Below are 20,867 nucleotides of genomic sequence, written 5' to 3' on the forward strand. Positions count from 1 at the left end.
ATATTTAATTACAAAGGGTCCAAGAGAATCTATATCTGAAAACATTAGCCTTTTGTCACTGTGTAACCTAATACTACCTTCCAAGTTTTATAATAATGAACTAAAACTTGCCTAACTGAGAAGAAAGGCTAAGTTTTGATATTCCCATATTAAAATCTTGATGGCTTATAATCTAGACACACCAAAAAAGACTTCCAAATGAGATTAAAAAGGATGAAAGAATTCAAAGTAAGGGCAACCCGGTACACTAAGCTCCCGCTACGGGGTCGGGGAAAGGGCCGGACCACAAGGGTCTATTGTCCGCAGCCTTACCCTGCATTTTTGCAAGAGGCTGTTTCCACGACTCTAACCTGTGACATCCTGGTCATATGACATCAACTTTGCTAGTCCCCTTCAAAAGAATCCAAAGTAATTAGCATGAAATCAGAATTGCCTCAAAATATTTGCATATTGGATAACTTCAAGAAAGAAGGAACAGGGTGGTAAAAGTTTAAGAAGAATCAGATGAAAGTAACTGCATATTGTCACTAGGATCTTAACAAAACCCTGCAGAACCAAGAAAGGGAGAAAAAGAAGGTGAAGATAGATACAATGGATTAGTACAATTACTGAACAAACCAAACCACTAAAGGGAAACATTAGGCCAAAAGCTCCACCAGTATTGTTCGACGATCAAATTATCGTCCGTCTGCTGACGTAAATGAATCAGCAAATCCAGATGGCCGGGTGGGTATGCTTGTTTGTGTATTGTCACTGCTGGCTAGGTATGAAGAAGAGCCGTCAATGCCACTCATTCCCTCGAGAGCCTGCCACTTCTTAACTGCTTGGGGTAGGGACATGTCATAATCGATTCCGTATATTTCATCTTCGTCAACTTCTGCTGGTTTCCAGAGCTCAGCTAGAGATGAAAGCACGTTGACCGCATGACCCATGTCTGGTCTTTGATGGGGTTCCCTAGCGCAGCAGTGACCAGCCAACTCAGCAACAATGCTGACACTGGACAGAGTTTCTTCATCAAGATCAACTGTGGGGTCAATGGCCTTTCGAAATGTCTCCTTATTAATATGCATTCTGCGGAACCATGGGACAAGATGCATGCTTTCCTCAGGCTGTGATTCATCAAGAGCTTTTCTTCCAGTAATTAGCTCCATCAGAATTACACCAAAGCTAAACACATCAATCTTCGTGGTTACTCTGCCCGTAACTGTCCAATTAAACAAAATAATCAGTGTTAACTATTTCTTTCATACTAATGATGAAATTCAAGATGAGAATTGTAAAATTGAATTTCAAATTGAACATGGTAACTGAGGAATCATATAGTCAACCACAAATTGTTTGAGATTGAGGCGTTGTTGTAGGGAGAATAAAATGTAAATAAGAAATCAAATGGAAGAACTCTATCAACGCCTGAAGGATATGAACTACAGCAACACGACTTTATTATCGAGGAAGAAAGTTTTTAATCATAGAAAGGCAAGTGCTTTTCACCAATACGAGGAAGTCATCATCCAACATTATTTTGTAAACAGAGCACAACACATGATGGGTATTATCAATCTCTTTGTCCAACACTGATAGTGAATAGAACAGAACTGACTTATGAAAATCAGAGCCATGTTACCAGGAAATTCCTACATTTTATCAAGGAAATGGATGGTGTCGAGCAAAAAAGTAAAACAAAAATTTCTCCGAAGGGTTTCAATTTAAATTGATTGAGGCATATTGCTTATTTTTATGTTCTTAGAACTCCCAGTCCATTATTTGAAGATATGTTACAGCGTAAGTTCATCTGCTGCAATCTTACAACAGGAACTTCTCCAACTTCATTTTTTATTGGTTTTGATTCCGTTGTCCTCTAAAGCTTATTAGTTTTATATTATTTGACCTTATATACCCTTGCATACTTTGGTGTATGTAAGCAAATAGATGCAATAATAAAATGAAAGTTAACAAGTTACATGATGAATTTTACCTGCATACTCTGGTGCAAGATAGCCAAAAGTTCCGGCTAACCTTGTAACCACTGAAGCTTTTCCATCAGGAGCAAGGCGAACAAGTCCAAAATCTGCTACTTTTGCCCTCATATCATCTCCCAAGAGAATGTTTGATGGCTTCAGATCTCTATGAATGAAGCTCTGTTGAGCTAAACCGTGAAGATACTCAACACCCCTTGCAACATCCAATGCTATGGTTAGTCTCCTTGTCCATTCGAGGGGTTTTAACCCTTCTTCCTTCCAGTTGAAAAGATACCTGCTAAGTGTCCCTTGTGGCATATACTCATATACTAGAAGCCTCTCATTTCCATCCAAGCAATATCCTAGCAGTGTAACCAAATGCCTATGGCGAACCTTAGTAAGTACTGCAATCTCAGACTTGAACTCATCCAAACCCTTCTCACTCATAACTCCAGATTCCATCCTCTTAACAGCCATTTTAGTTCCATCATGCAACTCCCCCTTGTACACAGTTCCAAATCCACCTCTCCCCAATATATTCACTTCGCTGAAGTTGTTAGTTACATCCCTCAAAACTTGAATGGAAATCACCATGTTACCAGCCTCAACAATGTGCAAATCCCCAGGTGCGCTGCTGCTTCCACAACTATCCCCTCCATTGACACTTGAACCAGCAATCGTGATCTTAACAGCATCTTGGTCAGATCCTGAATGATGAGGATGAATAACCACTGTGTGTGGACTCTGAACTCTGCCTGACCGCTTGTGTTTAGTCCTGTAAAGGCAAAAGACAAACAGCCCAGCAAGCACAGCGGCAGCACAAACACCACCGATGACTGAGCCCACAACAACCCCAGTTGAAGACTTTTTACCACCATTTGCATGAGTTTGTCCACCTCCGCCCCCATCAGATGAACCAGGAGTGCTCCCCGAAGGTGTTCCAGGTGCAGGTGGAGGTGGATTATCTTTCCCAATATTGACATTGCCTTGAGTTTTCAAAAGAACATTGCTCTTAAATGGTGGGATTTTTCCATAAAGTTGATTATTAGAAACATCCAATTCCCTCAAGTTAGGCAATAGCGCAAGCTCATTTGGAATAGTTCCTATAAGATTATTGTTTGCTAGGATCAACTTCTGTAATGATGTGATGGAGGAGTAGTTGGGAGAGATTGTCCCGGTAAGTCCCATCTTCTGAAAATTCAGCACTGTAATGTTGCCACCATCACAAGTTATGCCCATCCAAGGGGAACACGGATCATTGCCCTTCCAATTCTCAGCAAACTCCCTAGGGTACCCCACATCTTTAGCCACAGCCAAAAGTGTATTAACCCGCGAGTCACAAGGAACACCCGGCTGTGACAAACAAAAACTATTCGTATCAGCCAACATATCCACTTGCACTGAAGATGGAAATTTTGGCGTAGGCCCTTGCAGAAAATTGTTTGTCAAAATAACCTCTTTTAATGAAGGAAGATTAACCAAAGAGTTTGGCACTGGACCAGTGAGGCTATTATCTCTCACACTACAGTTTTGCAACTGACTAAGGCCCGAAAAATCAGGCAAAGGACCTGAAAACGCATTGCCTTGCAACCAGAGTTCGGTTAATTGAGTCATGTTTTGTATCACAGCGATCGAACCATTCAACCTACCCTTTAGACCATTTAACCACAATGACTGTATCTGAGAGCCCGAAAAGCTTGAGGGCAGAGGACCTTCCAAACTATTAAACGACAAATGCAAGTTTGTTAAGCTAGCAAATGCATCAAAAAAATCTGGGATTGTACCAGTAATATTAGCAGAAACGGCAGAGAAAGTCTGAATACTCGTAGCACTTTTCAGACTTTCCGGTATTGACCATGGCGAAAACTGATTTTTATCCAAGTAAACACTTTGCAAAGAAGTCAACCCGTCGAAAAAATCGGTAGGAATTGAAGTGAACCCATTGTTGTTTAGAAGAAGGCTCTGTAACGAATCCAACCCGGAAAAACTCGGGAGTGACCCAGTGAGTCCATTATTTTGAACTTCAAAAACTACCAATTCAGTAAGGTTATTCAAGTTTGGTGGGAGAGAACCTTTCAAACCTTGATTTCCGATTTGGATCCTAGTCACACGACCATCCTTTGTACACTGAACTTTCCCCCATTTACACGGGTCCGGGTCATTCCAACCGAGTGAACTCGGCGGGTTGATTCGCTTCTTCAATTCTTGCATCACTGCCGCGTCGTTTGCAGCACTACCCTCCTGAGAGTATACAGATGATACGACGTACAATAACAGTACTAACAAACGAACAGAACCACCAAATTGGAGTTTCTTCAATTTCATTGTGTTAAGAACAAAGAAATACACACAGTAGAAAAAGTTCAAGGAATGAATGGCTCAAAAAACTGGAAATTCTCTTTCTTTTTCCTTAAAAGGTTTAGGGTTTTCTTAAAGCTGGGGATATAGGAGAATATTGGAGAGTGTAAAAAGGAAAATGCGGGCTTTTAGAAAAAGGAAAGAGAGGTAGCAGATTGAACGGCGGAGACGGAGGGGAACAAAGAGAGGAAAAAGGTTTGGTATTTGGAATTTTTGTTTCGCTGAGCTGGGAGGACATATTTTTGCATTTTGAACCCTATAATATACGGAGTACCATCTTTTTGCATTTTACCGCGTGCCGTTTTTCCTATTTTTATTACTAAATACTTTATTTGTCTGAATCTTTTTGCTTTTCGAGATTTAGACAATATAAAGTTTGACCAACATTTTAACATATAATTTTTTCATTCACATTGACATCAGAAATATTATAACTTATATTACATTTATATAATTTTTAAATATTTAAATTTTAACTTTAATATTGAGTTAATCTAATTCAATTTAACTTCAAAGATTAACCAAACTGACTCTCAAAAAGCAAAAAATAATCTATTTCATATCACATATTTCCTTTTAGATTCTAGTTTTACCCTTAATTCCATACATTTATAGCCGAGAAAATATTATGACATGTTTAATTTCATAAATTAAAGCCTTTATCTTTGTTTTTCTTATGTTCCTTATCAAGTCAAATGTATTCACATAAATTGAATGGAATGGAATATATTTTCTTTTAAACTCATTATGACATTATTGTTTTTACCTAAATGTCAATATAATATCGAGATTAACAAGAAAACATCCATTTTATTATTATTTTTAGATTTTATTTCAGTTGGGGTTTGAGGTGAAATGTTGTCTATCACAAAACAAAAACAAACAAAAAAAAAAAAGATAAAAAGGTGAAATATGGGTTACAAATTGCATAATAGTGCATATACTAAGGTGCAAAAGAAAAAAAGAGTCGAGGGGATGAGAATGATGGGAGTAAGGTTTTCCATAATAGGAGAAATTTGTTTTGGATGAAAAGAGACTAAGAGAGAGTAAAAGGAACGAATACAACTGGCACATGCTTGTGGGGTCCTCATAATGGGGTTTTAATTAGGACATGCTGGATTAAATCTAATAAGATTACACATTTCACGGGAATTTTTATATGTTACTCAATGTAACAAATTAAGTAAGTAGTTTTGTATTTATGTTATCTTGATCCCAAATTGATGGCATAGAGATGTTCTTATTTTATGGTCCTATATTACGGGTTGTAATTTACTGTGTAGTGGTTACGTTGGGTTTGGGTTGTTGTTGTTGTAATTTACCGTGTAGTGGTATGGTAAATTTTTGTTCATAATCTTGGAAGTTATCTTGTTAAAATTTTCTTCGTTTGAATATCCACGCTTTATTTTATTGGGACAAAATGGAAAAATAATTTTGTGAACCACAACTTCTTACTTGTTTCCCTATTCTTGTGCAAAAGACCTATTCTTGTTCGTGTCTATTCCTTACCTTTATTGGCCGCACTATTAACACTCCTCTCTTATGCCTCCTTACGGCCTATGAACACAATCTAATCATCTCATGCTAATAAAAATTGGCAAATTTCGTAACTCATTAATGCACGAAAAACTTCCGATAAAGCAACAAAAGGAGTTCAAAAAATGTTTTGGTTAATAGATCCACCTCTCAACTGCAGCATTTTCGCAGTTTTCCAATCCCCTTGTGTCACATCCTGTAAGCACCCTGGGAGCTAAGAACAACATACTCAGTAATATCCTACACCGTGGGGTCTGAGGAGGGCAGTGTATATGCATATCTTAACCCTACCTTGTGAAGATAGAGAAGTTGTTTCCAATAGACCTCGGCTCAAGAAAGCATAAGCAATCTAGACCACCTACCCTACTACCCTAATCGTCGACATCTACATCTTCCTATCAAGGGTCATGCCCTCGGCCATGCCCTGGGGGCTAAGAACAGAACGTAAAAACAATTGATAAAAGAAAAAGGAAAAAACAAAAATAAAATCTGACTAAAATTGCTATCCCATATATTAAAACCAAAATTGTTATCCCATATTTTAAGGGGAGAATACAACAAAATACAAACCCAAAATGATACTCAGTTATCATCAAATAAAATTAAGCTACAGAAGAACTATTGGTTTAGGATTGGAACCACCTTTTAAGCTGTTTAGAGCCCTGCTGCTTACTATCAGTTTGATTAGAACTGTTGTTTGTGAATTTGGATCTGTATTGCTCAATCAGCATATCCAGCTTGTCTACAGCATCCCGTCCCACCGGGTCTTTATTCTTTTTATCCTTTTTCTTGACCTGTAAACTCATATTTTGTTTCTGTTGGTTAGTTTTATCTTCCAACTTCCTCCTTTTTGTTCTCACTGCAACATCTTCTTTATGTCCCACCTTGAGAGCAGCATTATCAGAATGTTCGTTTCCAAATCTGCCAAGCTTTTTTCCTTCTTGATTATCTTTTGGCTTTTGTTTCGTGCCTCCTAGCTTTTTACCTTCCATCTTGTTGTTCTTCTTCTCATCTCTTTCTTCTTTAGAGTTGGTTCCTCTGGCACCTCTATTTTTCAGTTCATGTCCATCTTTACTCCCTGAAACTGATGACACATTGCCTTCCTCTGCGGTGGCACCTCTGACACGCTTGCTTTTCACTACATCTCTATTCCCAGCAACTGGTGTGTCCCCACTGGACTTGCGTTTTCTTGACTGTTTATCACAGGGATTCAGTTCAGTTTTATTGGCATTCTGCTGCAGATCTTCTCTGTTCTTGTTAAAACCTTGCTGCTGAAGTTTCTGATTACGAAGCTTCATTGTTTGCACATTATCAAGAGCAAACTCCACTATTGGACGATGCTCAGGACCAAAAGTCTCTGGAAATATATAATTACTCAGATAAGCCATAAACCTAGAATCCTAACATTCACCAGAAACACGTAAGGTTGCAATATCTAGCACACTAAAGGCACATTACCAGGATTGTTGTTGAGAACTCTTAAAGCCACAAGTGCATGTTGATGCTCTGAGAACTCAAGAAAAGCTACTCCGCGAGAATGATTCTTTGCTACTACTTGTCCTTTTTTCACATCCTTCAAAAACTTTATCTGCAACATAGAAAAAGATAATGAGTTGCAAGAACAAATATAGCCAAACTGTAAAGACTAAATTTCAAAACATAGCTCACCTGCCGGATCACAGGCTTTTGCTTAGTAGCACGAGAGGTAACTGCATCAATGCAAAGTGTCTTCAGCTGTTTTTCACTCATCGACTTGGGAAGATTGTATACAATCAGCCGTGTCCTTGACACATGGAAATTTGGGGATTTCAGCTTGATCATCTTCTTTTCTTGCAGCCTGAGTGAGGAACTACATTAGCATCGCAGGCTAGGAACATATAAAACATTTAAGAACTGCAATAGAACAGCTCCACAACTTTTAAAAGCATTCTGCATTTACTGATTTAAGAAAAGCATAAAATGTTGCAAAGGTCATCAAAAGAGTAAAAGGTGAAGTAATTATCTATTCATCCAATTTATTTGCTAATCAATTCAGTTTCAACCTAAAGTGGAAGGAAAGGAATAAATAGTCCAAGGAAAATCACACTGGCATACCAAAATATAAAAAAGAGGGGAGCGTTTGTTAACCGTTGAATGCAGAAAATCTACTAGAATTATTGTAAAGGGAGTTGCCACCAACCTGAAATGTGGCCTGCAGAGGCAAACTAAATCCTCAAACTAGCAAAATCACAAGGACTCACCTCTCGTGACTGCAAGACATTACCTATGAAACCAGTTGCACTCTAAACAACAGAATGTTATTCATCAGAAGAAAATTAGCCTCATCACGGGGACATTTCCGTTTGACAAAATGTGTGTGACGCCAACCCACTGTAATTTCACCCTTTTGCATAGTTCAAACTCTTGAAAGATACTCAGCATACACCACCTAAGAGTTTTTCATGATCTAGTGCCTTATTCGTCATCCTGAACTGCAATTCCTAAAAACTTGGCTAATTTTGTCAAGTTTACGCGCTCTATTTTTCACGTAAAAGAAAAAGTCTAGCTTAGAGCAGGCAATTCAGGAGGAAATCAAGTCCAACAGAGATGGGCCAAACTTTCCTGCTTCTATTAAGGAAAGTTGGTTAAATAATGGAAAAAAGAACTGTAGCTCTTCCACTGTTCTTATGTGGGACTGCTATCAAACACAATTAGCAGATTTCCATCACAAACTTATATCCAGCTTGTTACCTTTTATTGTCTTAACAGGGAGCTCTAATTTTATAAAATATTAAACATTATTATTATTACACAAGTCACTCCTACCATATATTTCCTTTTTGCTCTGGACGTATAGACTTCTCTTAAGGGATCACTCTTGCTCTATGAATCATTGTCCTATATTATGTTAAAGAAGCTTTTATTAAAAAGGAGTCATAAGAATAGGGGCAATTCCGAGTTTCCAAAAAATTATTACTCAGCTGATATGAGGTTAATTGTTAGGATATGCACTACCAAAAGCATGCTAACCTTTCAAGATCCACCGTTTTGAATTTAAGAAAAAACTTGGTAAGACTTACCCCTTGCGCTTTGACATATCACTCACTGAAACACCTGCAGCAGCTGGGGTCCCCTCCACAATAAGACCCTCCTGTTACCGAAAAACAGATTACATCCACATTAATTTTAAAAAATCTCTTGGAAGAAGTTAAATGCCGAGACTGCATTAGCAATAGAAGCCAACCTTTGCCAGGTAAAGGTTGCGGTGGTCATTATCCTCCTTTTTGGCCTTCTCCAACTCCTTATCATGAGCAGCTTTCTTGTCCAAAGCCTTCAAAATCTTTAATTGCCGACCCTTCAGAAAGACACCTAAACCATCCACAACATTGGCAGCGGAAACAGCAGCTTCAGCAGCCTCTGCTGTTTTAAATTTGAGAAAACCAGTACCCCTTGGTCGCCTGCAACATGTAGAATAAGTTTACTAGGAGCCGTTAGACAACAAAGTGTAAACACACCGTAGAGATCATACTTGGTGACTCGGTCAAGAACCGGAGCAAAGTACTCCACTTCACCAAAAGCAGAAAACCGTTGTTTGACTTCTTTATTATCAACGTCAAAAGGAAGGTTACTAATGAAAACTGTTCCCTGCAGATCATCTGCTCCCTCACTCTGCCCAGCATTAATCTCTTTGCTCTTGTCTAAATTGTCGTGTGGTGTTTTATTTGCCGTAGATGCACCCAGTGGTTCATCTGGTGGGAGAATAGTTTCAACATCCTTCCCCTGCTTGGGAAGGCCTGAAAAATCATTTGTAGAAGTAGTTGGCCCTATTGAAGTTGGAGAAATGAAATTCTGAAGAACTTTTTTCGCAATGTTTGCCTCTTCGTCAAAATTAACTTCAGTCTGGTTATTTTCTTCTTCCAAAAGGTGAGAGTCATCTCCGTCCTCTTCGGCTTGCTGAGATTTTCCATCATTTTCAATGTCTTCATCCGTATCGCTACTACTATCATCTTTTGCGTCCTGTCCTGCAGAGAAAATAGTGTAGATTGAATTTGTTATGTTCCCAAACTCATGAAGCAATGCCTTTAAGAGCATAAACAAAGTAACTGATATAGCATTATAACATCAGCACCAAAATGAAAAAGAAAGGAAGAACTAGCTGTGGAACAGTTTAGATGGATGAGAAGTGACAACCATCAAGAATTCAATATTCTCTAAATCAGACTTAACAAAGGTTTAAAAAAGAAAATAGCAAGACGGCAATATACCCTCAAACACTAGGTAGAGGAAATGACGCAGCACCTATACGGCGGAGTAGTAGTTGGTAATTTTAACGTCTATTTTAAGGGAGGTTAGTGAGAGGGCAATATACCCTCAAAACACTAAGAAATGACGCAGCACCTATACGACGGAGTAGTAGTTGGCCATGTTAAGTTCTATTTCAAGGGAGGATAGATAATATTTTGATGGGTTGCTAATAAGTGAAGCACAGATACTTCTGACAGAAAGACAAAGAGAAACATTTTGAGGGAAAAAGGGGATAAAAAGCTCTAAAAGCATGATCAGACAACAATGATAAGCTCTTGTGAGAAACCCCCCAAAATACCTAAACTATTGTTAACAGGTCTCTACAAGTAACCACACATCACGCATTAGGTACCTAGACGCCGAAGGATACTTACATTATTTCAACTTCACTTCTAAAAGAACTTAGTTCTCTTCATATATACAGAGGAGAATGTTGGACACCGGGACTTCAAGAAACCAAGCAAAGCAAGACTTGCACACATGGATCTTTCATCAAACAAAATTGAACCCGATTCAAAACATGAAGATCTTGATGAGGCATACGAAACGAAATTAGCATTCCAAACACATTTTGAGTAACAGAGTCAAAGCAACTAAGATATGTTACGAAGTGATCATCCATCTTAGTAGAAGGAGTAGAAGTATCTCAATTATAGAGCAAAGAATGCAACAACCTATTAAGGCACAATTAGCATTTAGTTTCAGCTTATACTAGATAGATCTGAGTCCATTGCAGGTCAATGCAAATTTTCCTTTTTCCCTTATCTTCTGCAAGCCTCTGATCCACATGCCCCTTGAAACAGACCTTGATTCTGAGCAAGGAGAAGAGATTGAAAAATCTACGGCCTGAGGGATTTTCCAAAAGCCAAAAAGCAGCACATACACATCATCCGCGTTATGTTTCTGTCTCATGTCTGCTCACTATAATATACTCATCAAATTGGTGATTTTTTAAGCACACTCATTAAAAATAAGAAAATAGATCTGGCCAATGGCCAAAGAATTTTGAAAAACCAACATGAGCCGCCAAATCATTATTCCTGACTTGATCCAATGGTGTATTAAATCAGAGAAACCTCTTATATGTTTGGTCAAAAAAAAAACTCGTATACAAGAAGTATACCAAAAGGTAGATGCCACGCTAGTACTTCATTTCCATGCCTAAAGACCAAAATTTGCTCGATATGATTGGATTAAGAAAATGATGACATATCTAGCAAAATATAACAAATACTCTCAGACAAAAAGAGAGAGACACTTACCATCTTGTACAGTTGCTGAAGATTGACCACCAGCTGCATAAACCTTTTTTGATACGGCCCAATCAACTGCAATAGTTCGTTTACTCAATGTTTTCCCATTAAATGTCTTAATAACCTACAAAGAGATATTGAAAACAAAATTAGGAGTTCAACTAGATAAGAATGCAAGGGTATAACCAAATGAAAGTTCAAAGTGGTGCAAGCTCCTCCTTATCAAAAAAAAAAAGTGGTGCAAGCTCCTCAAGTACATCATTGAAAACATAAATTGGAAGCACTAGCATTTTGTGATGCTTCACTCACATATTCCTTATAAAAGAGAAACTCCAATCATATCTAGCAAGATATGCAAACTGTGGCAAAAGGTATGATTCTTCACTTTAACAAGAGAAGTGTTCAGTAAGCCTTAAAGACTGTAGTGGTTATGTTTGACATCTTGTACTAATTTGCGTCGTAAAAGATTATTTGATCTCAAAAAAGCACCCTATGGATAAGGAGTAAACACGGAGAGCAGCTACATTTTGTCGTTACTTATTCTTTCCAAGATTAGGGAGGGAGGAAATGAGCATCAGAAAAGGCAATTAGCTATGCTATTACCATGAAACAAAGCCCCGGGGCCCCTTATTTAGACCACACCACCAGGTGCTTTAAGAAACCCTTTTATTTAAAAAAAAATAATCACATCAAGAGAATATAGCAGGTTTAAGATAGTAACAAAGAAAATGTTAATCGACTCATTTTTTTCTACAGCTGAATCGAATTAAAAAAACAGAAGTTGGTATTGAACTGTAAAAGAGAATGATAACAAAATGGATTGCCAAATGTAGACCCATATCGCTATAATTGCCAAGTGGAATCTGAGCAGACAACAACCAAACAAAAAATCTGTCTGGATGCAATCTGAAAACTTCAAAAGGGGCATAAACATCCTTTTGTGCTTCATTTCTTTGAGGTTGAGGGGAATTTCAGAAAGCGCATAAAAACAAATTCATCAATTCTTTCACCACATGTGCATCTTCACAGTTCACTTCCTCAGACTGTAATAGCTTCTTAATTTCAAGATAGAAGAAAGGAATCAACTAATTAAAACCCTTTTTAATAAAGTTACTTGATATGAATATGAAGTTCATACATTCTCTGCATCCTGCTTCGACGTAAATTTGACAAACGCAAATCCTTTTGATAACCTGCAAAATGCTAACTAATGGTTACTAGTGGCAATTAACAATAACAAACTTTAGATTGTAAAGGGAAGTCCCTTACCCTGTCTCAGAATTCTTAGGAATAACCACATCCCACACAAAGCCAACTTTTGAAAACAGATCTTTTATCTCATTCACTTTGGCCTATGTATTATTGCCAAGCTCAAAGGTCAGAGCTCTGTGAGCACAAATGAATATAAAGGAAAATGGTACACTAAAAGTGGATTAGCTTATAGAACAGACATAATAAAATAGAGAACAGAAGAGTAGACCTTAAAAGGAAGATTCCTCACTATAAGTTTCCACCTTTGCGTCTTTGAACCCTGGTCATAAATGTATTAGTTAGAAAGTGCAAGTCCATCAGCTGATATAACTCTTCTTACAAAGTTGGGCAGCAAACTGTGTCCAGTAAAAATGGAACAAGTACTCTTCCAAACAAGAATGTTGCGCTAGCAATTTATACAAGTTACAGATATGGGAGAGATAAAAGGTAAAATGAGGGTTGAGGAGCAGGAGTGACAACATGGAAACGCCAGGTTCGAATTGCAGTTACACAACTTGGTGTGAGCCCATCTGCTCTAGCCTTGGTGGATAGGATTATCTCGGCAACCTGTGTTTGTGGACCGGACAGGATGTGCAGTGGAGGTATATGCAAATTAACCCAGATACCACCAATATCAAAAAGAGGCAGGGTCTAATTGGGAATAATAATATGAGAAACCATGAGGAAGGCCCACCCAGAACTGATTAACATGGTAAGTAAAGAGAGTCACTCGTATTTCCTTTTTCTTCATTCTGAATTTCAGATGCTTAGTATTTTCTCCGGTGAACAAACTACAGCAATACTGAAGCAGAAAAGTAAAAACCTAATACCTAGCTAAAGAACTATAACTATTTAGCAGGAAAGAGCTCTAAAACACAGCTGAGAAGATAGAGATCAAGTTTCTGCACCATCAGCCACAGCTGTTTGAAAGTATTAAGACCATCATGAAGTTTACTGTGCAATCCACAATGAAATTTTCATTTGGAAGCCGCTAGCTCATGGTGGCTAACATCACCAATTTTTCAGGTTAAGGAGCAGCCCCCAGAAATGTAAAACCAACTGAAAAGAGAGGGTGGTAATAAAGAAGCCAGTGAATCGTTGCTAGAAATAATAATAGCTTCGAGACAGAAGCTGTAGGAAATATTTCTTCAAAATCGAAGTGCACATTCCAAAAACAATTTTTATTTTATTCTAATAAAGCGAATGATCGCGGACTTCTTCCTAAGCATTACATTCCCTTGGTAAGACAGTCTCTTTTTGCACACTATGAGGAGGATCTAGGATTTTAATTCCTGAATATCTGCTACTAGGGGTGTGTTCTTTTCATCCCTCAGGCATTTCTACAATGGACTTGAATATTAATACTGACTGAAGCATTTCATTATTTTAATTATCGACAATTACCATTATAGTCCTCACTGAAAGAAATCATGATCAAGGTGAAGCAATAAGTAAAAGCAATTTTGGACATATCCCACTATTTCAAACTTGCTTAAATCTTCCCCTAAGGAAGCCATTTCACATGACAAAGGCTAATAAAACAGCAGCATCCAATTATCTGAACAAAATTACGACCTCACCTCTCCACCAAGTTGGCGTGCCCAAAGTGTTGCTCCATTTACTTCTCTTTGGTGTAATGATGCAACACAAGCTTGAGCTGATTTGACACTAGTGAAAAGTACAGATGAAGCATCCATCTTACAACCATCGTGTGCTAGCCCTAGAATATCAATAGATTTGTAAAATATATTAGTGGCCAAGTCAAATAACATGTATCTTATAGCTTTTATTGGAATTTATGATCCAACTTGTTTCTTCTAAGGAAGTTATAGTAAAAGTAACCACTTCAAATCCAAAATCCTCAACAGCTTATTGCGGATTTAATCCATTGAGAATCACAAATCAAATTAAGCAGTACTAACTCAAAAAGATGTAGACTTTTAGGTAAGCATATTTGCTAAAGAGAAACCTTAATTACAAAAACTACAACTGAGTGCTGAACATAGACATATTGAGAACAAAGCAGTGAGCTATTCTTAACTGCTTCAACCTAAGCACAAACATTGGTAATCCAAGTTAACAACCTGTTTACATGAACACCGACTTGTATAAGGAAAGAGATTACGTGAAAAAAATTTGGAGACCATGCATGATCAATGTACACAGGAATCCAAAAGAGAGGATGATCAAGCTTTATGTACTCAATACAGCATGAAAATATACGAGGAATTTGAACTCAAAAATTAGAGGAATTCGACCTTATAGAGATGCTATGCCTGCTGCAAAGAGTGTAAGACATTTGCACTTGATTCAGCAACTGACCATAGAAGTAAGGATTGTCTATTAATAGAGATGTAACTATATCATAGCTATTAAGACCTTAACTCGTTCTTCCCCTTTCTTAATGCCCTTCTTAACATAGATAAGAATTTTTTGATGGCTTACACTCAAAAGAGTTTATACTAGAGTACTCTCCCTTTTTCCATGATTTATAGTACCGACTGTACATGTTTTCCTTCTTTATGTAAAGGACCAGATACACATATATACAAGCAAGCATACTGTGTTTTAAGAAAAGAGTAATGTTAAAGAAAGTCATTACAGGATTAAATCTGGTTCATGAAAAAGATCTGATAGCCTGCGGCAGCTGAAATAGCACCCAAAACAAATGCAAAGTGGAAGCACATGTAAATGGTTTTACCATGACTTTCAATCTCTTCTTTTGGAAGAGGGTAAGTAACAGAACATACGGTGCCACACTTCTGCGCAAGCTGGTGAACCTCCTTTGCCATATCCGCATTTACGATACCTCCTATTATAACTGTCCTGGCGACCCTGTTTAACATGAAGGAAGACATAAGAAGTAAATACAAAAGGAGGAGTTACATCAGTCAACTAAGGGAAAGTAAAGACTACACAATCACAATTCAACGTTCAAATGCATAACTTCAAACTGCCAAAGAGTGATGCAGTAGCAGTATGCCTGTTTCTCTTTTGATAAGTAATATTTAGTTGATATGGGAAAAACTCCCCTTCTACAAGTGGTACAAAAGGCAGAGAACCTAGCCAAGAATGTGGTCCTTTACAAAAGACACTCAACCATCTATGCAAACGGCAACTCCATGGGTGCATTATGAAATCAAAAGATTATCTCTAAGCTATACAAAATCATTCTTCACCACCTCAAAAGTGTGATACGCCTGAGGTTTTAATTAACAAATTTAAGCGCAGTGGCAAAATTGCTCCTGAAAGCCAATAATCACTTCTAAACAAAATCTACATGAATCTGAAACTACAAACTTTAGCTCTCAGAAAACTGTGCGAGGACGCATAAAATTTATATTTGGTAAACAGGGGAGGTTAAAAAGTTCGCAAGTGATAATTAGTTTTAATCAAAGGTCAAAATACCTCAGCACCTAAGTAGTGCCTAGGCAGACACCAGCATCATGTCTAACACAAAGACGCAAGACTCAAAAGTTAGGCGAGCAAGACAAGATATTACAGCACTAATCCACCAAGAATGAAAAAGAATCTAGAGTAACTCAGCATACTTAAAAGTAAAAATTCAATGAAAACCACGGGAAGTGGAAATGATTAATGAATAACAACGGATGACCTGGTCCAATGTGATAGCACAACAATTATCATCCTTCAGCATTTTACAGAAGATTAATCCACTGGTCCCTAGAGTTTTAGTACTTCATATTTGGTCCTTAAATAATACTAACAATACAACATAAACTCTAGAATACAAGATATCCTTTTTTTAAATTAGCCTACACCAAAATTATTATCGACAAAAAGTGACAATTTCCAAAATGATATTTATAACTTAGTTTAAATAGAATATTTTCATAATCAAGAGAAATAGCGAAATTTAACAAATGAAAGTGCAACAGTATCAAATACACAACAAAGTACCTCTGTTTCCCCGAATAATTTCCTTCATCAGCAGCACCATCACAAAGCAATGCAGCCTTTCTTTTTCTAGTGGGTTTTCCTAGGTTTTCTGCCAACATTAAGTTACAGCATCAGGGGCTGTTATAAAGTAAAATCTGAAGGCTGAAGTTGATTGAATTTTGTATTGTCGAATAATCTAAGTCACTAATAATTTTAAAATACAAAAATCACTAACTCATATGATACTTATCATTGTACGTAAAAGTAAATCCCGTTCAATGAATAAATATGAAGCTAATGCAAAACCTTATCTTTTAAATGTCTAATGTATTATTTATTCTATATTATGTGTATCTAGGATAAGTATTCAGTCAAGATATCCTAAAACATTTATTGAAGCGTATCTCTGTAAATGTCAAAAAAAAATTGTATTAACTGAATATCTAGAATATGGTGGCTCTTAAATTTGAATTTACATTTTATTGAGACGTGTTATATGGCATGCCATGACTCATGAATGGCCATATTCAACTTAATGAAAATCCAAGTTGGTGGCCAAAATTATGTAAAAGCCGTGCCATTTAATGTATTAAGTGATCCTTTGGTTCTGTCATCAAACACGTTTAATATATAACAACTTGAGGCATTCAATTTGAAGTGCTAAATTGGGTTCTCAGACAGCACTTAGATACTAAAAGCTACATTTATATTGAAAATATCACTGGTATGCTATAGCAAAGAACCTGTTCCCTGCGAGTTTGAAGCTTGTTTCTTCTCAACTATTTCAGTAGAAGGACCATCCTTGTCGTCTTCTTTATGAGCAGTGCTTTCTGAATAATAAATATAATTGATAAAAAAAAGTCAGAAAATCAACAGATTGAGTATTTTCTGTTAGTGCAATTTTCCTTATTAAAGGGGTCGTTTGGTTTAGAAACGAGTTATGCAGGGATTAGTAATGTAGGGACTGTAGTTAAGAGATTAATAATTTATGAATTGTAATGAAGGGATTATTTATTATTGGATGCTTGGTTTGTTGTTTAAAAATACTATATAGTGTATATCTTAAAAAAAATTGTTATTCTTTTAACAAAATAAAAATTGGTTACTACATAAGGGTTATTTTTGTCATTTAATAGTTTTAATTCATGTATTGCTAATCCCGAGTTCTTTCTACATTTTGTCCTACGTAAAGTAATACATATATTCTCGTATAACTTATATGGGTACTAGTAATGTGGAAAAGAAAAATTGGGACCAAGCATTGCTAAAATAATGCTGAATTTTATAGAAAAGAAAAGTGAAGCCAAACATTATATTAATGATGTTAAATTTTATGGGGAGATTTTATTTTCTCCACTACTCCTAACCAAACATCACCTTTTGAAAGAAAAAGATAAAGAAGTTTTAAATCTCCGTTACATTTTCCTTTTATAGAGACGTGTTAGAGGACATGTCATGACTCTGAATAGTCAGTTTCAAATTAGTGAAAAGCCAAGTTGGTTTCATAAAATATTTAAAACATGTGGCACTTAATGTATTAAGCGCTCTTTTGGTTCTGTCATCAATCACGTTTATATGCAGTAACTTAAGGCAGTCAAGTTTAAGTGCTGGATTGGGTTCTCAGACAGCAATTAGTAACTAAAAAGCTACATTAATATTGGAAGTATCTCTAGTGTTATAGCTACGAACCTGTTCCCTGAGAGCTTGAAGCTTGTTCATGCTTGACTATTTCAGTAGAAGGAACGTCCTTGGCATCTTTTGCATCAGCGGTGCTTTCTGAATAATACAATTGACACAAAAGTAAGATAAGCAACAGGTTGAGTACTTTATGTTAGTGCAATTCCTTATTGAATCTGGCAAAATATGAAACTAAAGAAGCACAAACCTTGATCCCCCTTTGATCGACGTTGTTCACGGGGTGCACGTTGCATAGCTTGTTTAACTCCAATTTTCCTTCCTCCAACCACTGTGCCATTTTTCAGCTCGATGGAACGGTTAGCGTCGTCTATAGATGCACTACGACAACACATAAAGGAAGAATAAGTTGCACAATATACGAACCACATACACAAGATTGGAAACACACCACTGAATATTTATTCTCTTAAGTAACATATCAACTACGAACCATTGCTTCAGTCCATGATTTATTTATAGTGTCAGATCATGTAAAATCGACACCTTGCATTCAAAAGTAATACTTAGCATTTTCCAACATTGGCAGCATGTTAGACTGAAAATAAAGTTTGGAAAAGCTTCATGTAGATTAAGGTAAGAAAAACAAGAATTCTAAATAATCAATGACAAAGGAACGAACTAAAAATATGCAGATAATGAGCAAAGGACAAGGACCCGTTTTAATTATTCGCATTCATTTTTCATACACCATTAATGTCAAGAATGAGATAAGAAATTTTGAGTAGGGCGCAGACATTCCAACATTTAAATACAAAAAGTAGTAACAAATGCATTGACTTACAATTGCACAAAGCCGAAGCCTCGGTGCTCACTTGAACCTATGCACATAAAAATGAAGACTTTGATTAGTTTTTCAACAACAACTGAATCCTAATAAAGGAATAAGTGTTCCATCATTTACCTAATTCTCTTTCACTCATAGCAAAAATTAAATATACTAGGCAATTAAAAAACAAAACCAGTACTTGCATCTAACTAATTTTTTTTCTTTTTCAACATATTTGAATTTGTAAATGTTTCAAGTGAAATTACCTTTATTTGTAACCATAAAGCACCGCCTAATTGGTCCAACTTCACTGAACGTTTCTTCCAACTGTAAATAATTAGTAGCTCAGTATGTTTATTTTTCCTTTTTTTCTGACGAATTGCAGCAGCAAAGAGCTGAATTTTATTTTTATTAGGAAGAAAGGAGAAATTACCTGGGCATTAGTGAAAGAATAAGGTAAATTGTTAACGAATATGGTGGCAGGTGAATGTTGGCTATCGCCATTAGACATCGTCTTCTTATTCTTTCCCATTTTTTCCGATTGCGAAGAACTGAACACGAAGCGATAACTTTTTGAACTTTATGTGCTGAGGAGATCTTTAGGGGTTTATGGGTACAGGGTTTTTCAATTTCGGGTTAGGACACAATCTTTTGGTCTGGGCTCAACAAAGAATTGGGTCCAGGAAAATTAAAGAAAAATAGTGAGTTGAGTTCGGCCCAGGCCCAAGTGTCAAGAAAAGTGGGCCAACATTGATCGTATTGTGAAAGGCAAAATTCACTTTTAGCCCGCGCCAATCAATACATTTTTCGGCTATTATTTTGAGAGCGGCTATACAATGTTATTTTTCCTATTGTGAATTGAAGAACAAGGAAGCAGAAACATTACTAATGAGCAACAACAACAACAACGACGACCCAGTAAAATCTCACAAAGTGGGCTCTGGGGAAGGTAATGTGTACGCAGACCTTACCCATACCCCGATGGGGCAGAGAGGTTATTTCCGATAGACCCTCGGCTCAGGAAGACAGAAATAAAACAAGAAAGACAATTCCTCAATAACGTCAGTAGAAACCATAGAAATAGTAACAAAAGCATAAAAACCATAAAATAGATGACATGCAATAACAATAACCAGTAATTAAGGCCCGGGGCAATGGGAAAAAAAGGATAGTGTGGACTCAACATTAACCACAAGCCGTCTAAAATCAACCATACCAAACCCGCCTCACCCCTAGTATAAAGTAGAAAAGTTCGACTACCCCCTAGCCTACAACCCTAATGCTTGACCTCCAGACCTTCCTATCAAGGGTTATGTCATCGGAAATCTGCAGTTGTGCCATGTCCTGCCTGATCACCTCTCCCCAAGACTTCTTATGCTGCCATCTACCTCTTCTCGTACCCACCAAAGCCAACCGCTCACACCTCCTCATCGGAGCATCAAGGCTTCTCCTCCACACGTGCCCGAACCATCTGAGTCTCACTTCCAGCATCTTGTCATCCACAGGGGCCATACCCACCTTCTCCCGAATATCTTCATTCCTAATCTTATCTATCATAGTGTGCACGTACATCCACCTCAACATCCTCATCTCATCTACCTTTATCTTCTGGATATGAGAGTTCTTAACCGGCCAACACTCTGCCCCATACAACATGGTCCGTCTAACCACAGCTTTATAAACTTATCTTTGAGTATCGGTGGCACTTTCTTGTCACACAAGACTCCAGATGCTAGCCTCTATTTCATCTAGTCCGCCCCTATATGGTGAGTGACGTCCTCGTCTATCTCTCCATTCCCCTGAATAACCGACCCAAGGTACTTGAAACTACCTCTCTTGGGGATGACCTGTGATCTAAGCCTC

General features: G+C 37.3%; 2 protein-coding genes across 2 annotated transcripts; both read right to left on the reverse strand.

Annotated features, from left to right (window-relative positions):
* LOC109225649 (receptor protein kinase TMK1-like) lies at positions 430-4,556 on the reverse strand. Its single transcript, XM_019390427.1, has 2 exons — positions 1,976-4,556; positions 430-1,204 (listed from the first exon to the last, which is right to left on the reverse strand). Exons 1-2 carry the CDS (start codon positions 4,281-4,283, stop codon positions 678-680), a joined length of 2,835 nt encoding a protein of 944 aa, XP_019245972.1. The 5' UTR covers positions 4,284-4,556; the 3' UTR covers positions 430-677.
* LOC109225738 (RNA-binding protein 28) lies at positions 6,341-19,617 on the reverse strand. The gene is made up of 19 exons (XM_019390542.1): positions 19,438-19,617; positions 19,271-19,331; positions 19,020-19,056; positions 18,426-18,556; positions 18,230-18,316; positions 17,284-17,370; positions 16,562-16,649; positions 15,342-15,475; positions 14,221-14,360; positions 12,870-12,920; positions 12,659-12,741; positions 12,528-12,582; positions 11,399-11,513; positions 9,361-9,853; positions 9,076-9,289; positions 8,912-8,982; positions 7,521-7,689; positions 7,311-7,440; positions 6,341-7,209 (listed from the first exon to the last, which is right to left on the reverse strand). Exons 1-19 carry the CDS (start codon positions 19,534-19,536, stop codon positions 6,479-6,481), a joined length of 2,976 nt encoding a protein of 991 aa, XP_019246087.1. The 5' UTR covers positions 19,537-19,617; the 3' UTR covers positions 6,341-6,478.

This window comes from Nicotiana attenuata, chromosome 1 (genome assembly GCF_001879085.1).
Source record: "Nicotiana attenuata strain UT chromosome 1, NIATTr2, whole genome shotgun sequence".
NCBI classification, from domain to species: domain Eukaryota; kingdom Viridiplantae; phylum Streptophyta; class Magnoliopsida; order Solanales; family Solanaceae; genus Nicotiana; species Nicotiana attenuata.

What these genes read in the sequence shown, in the direction of transcription:
- LOC109225649 (XM_019390427.1), bottom strand. Translation starts at nt 4,283, where the DNA reads ATGAAATTGAAGAAACTCCAATTTGGTGGTTCTGTTCGTTTGTTAGTA. An exon ending in TCTTGCACCAGAGTATGCAG is followed by an intron (nt 1,205 to 1,975) that starts GTAAAATTCATC and finishes TTAATTGGACAG; the next exon opens with TTACGGGCAGAGTAACCACG.
- LOC109225738 (XM_019390542.1), bottom strand. Translation starts at nt 19,536, where the DNA reads ATGGGAAAGAATAAGAAGACGATGTCTAATGGCGATAGCCAACATTCA. An exon ending in CTTTATGGTTACAAATAAAG is followed by an intron (nt 19,057 to 19,270) that starts GTAATTTCACTT and finishes TTATGTGCATAG; the next exon opens with GTTCAAGTGAGCACCGAGGC. An exon ending in CACGCCAACTTGGTGGAGAG is followed by an intron (nt 12,921 to 14,220) that starts GTGAGGTCGTAA and finishes ATTTATGACCAG; the next exon opens with GGTTCAAAGACGCAAAGGTG.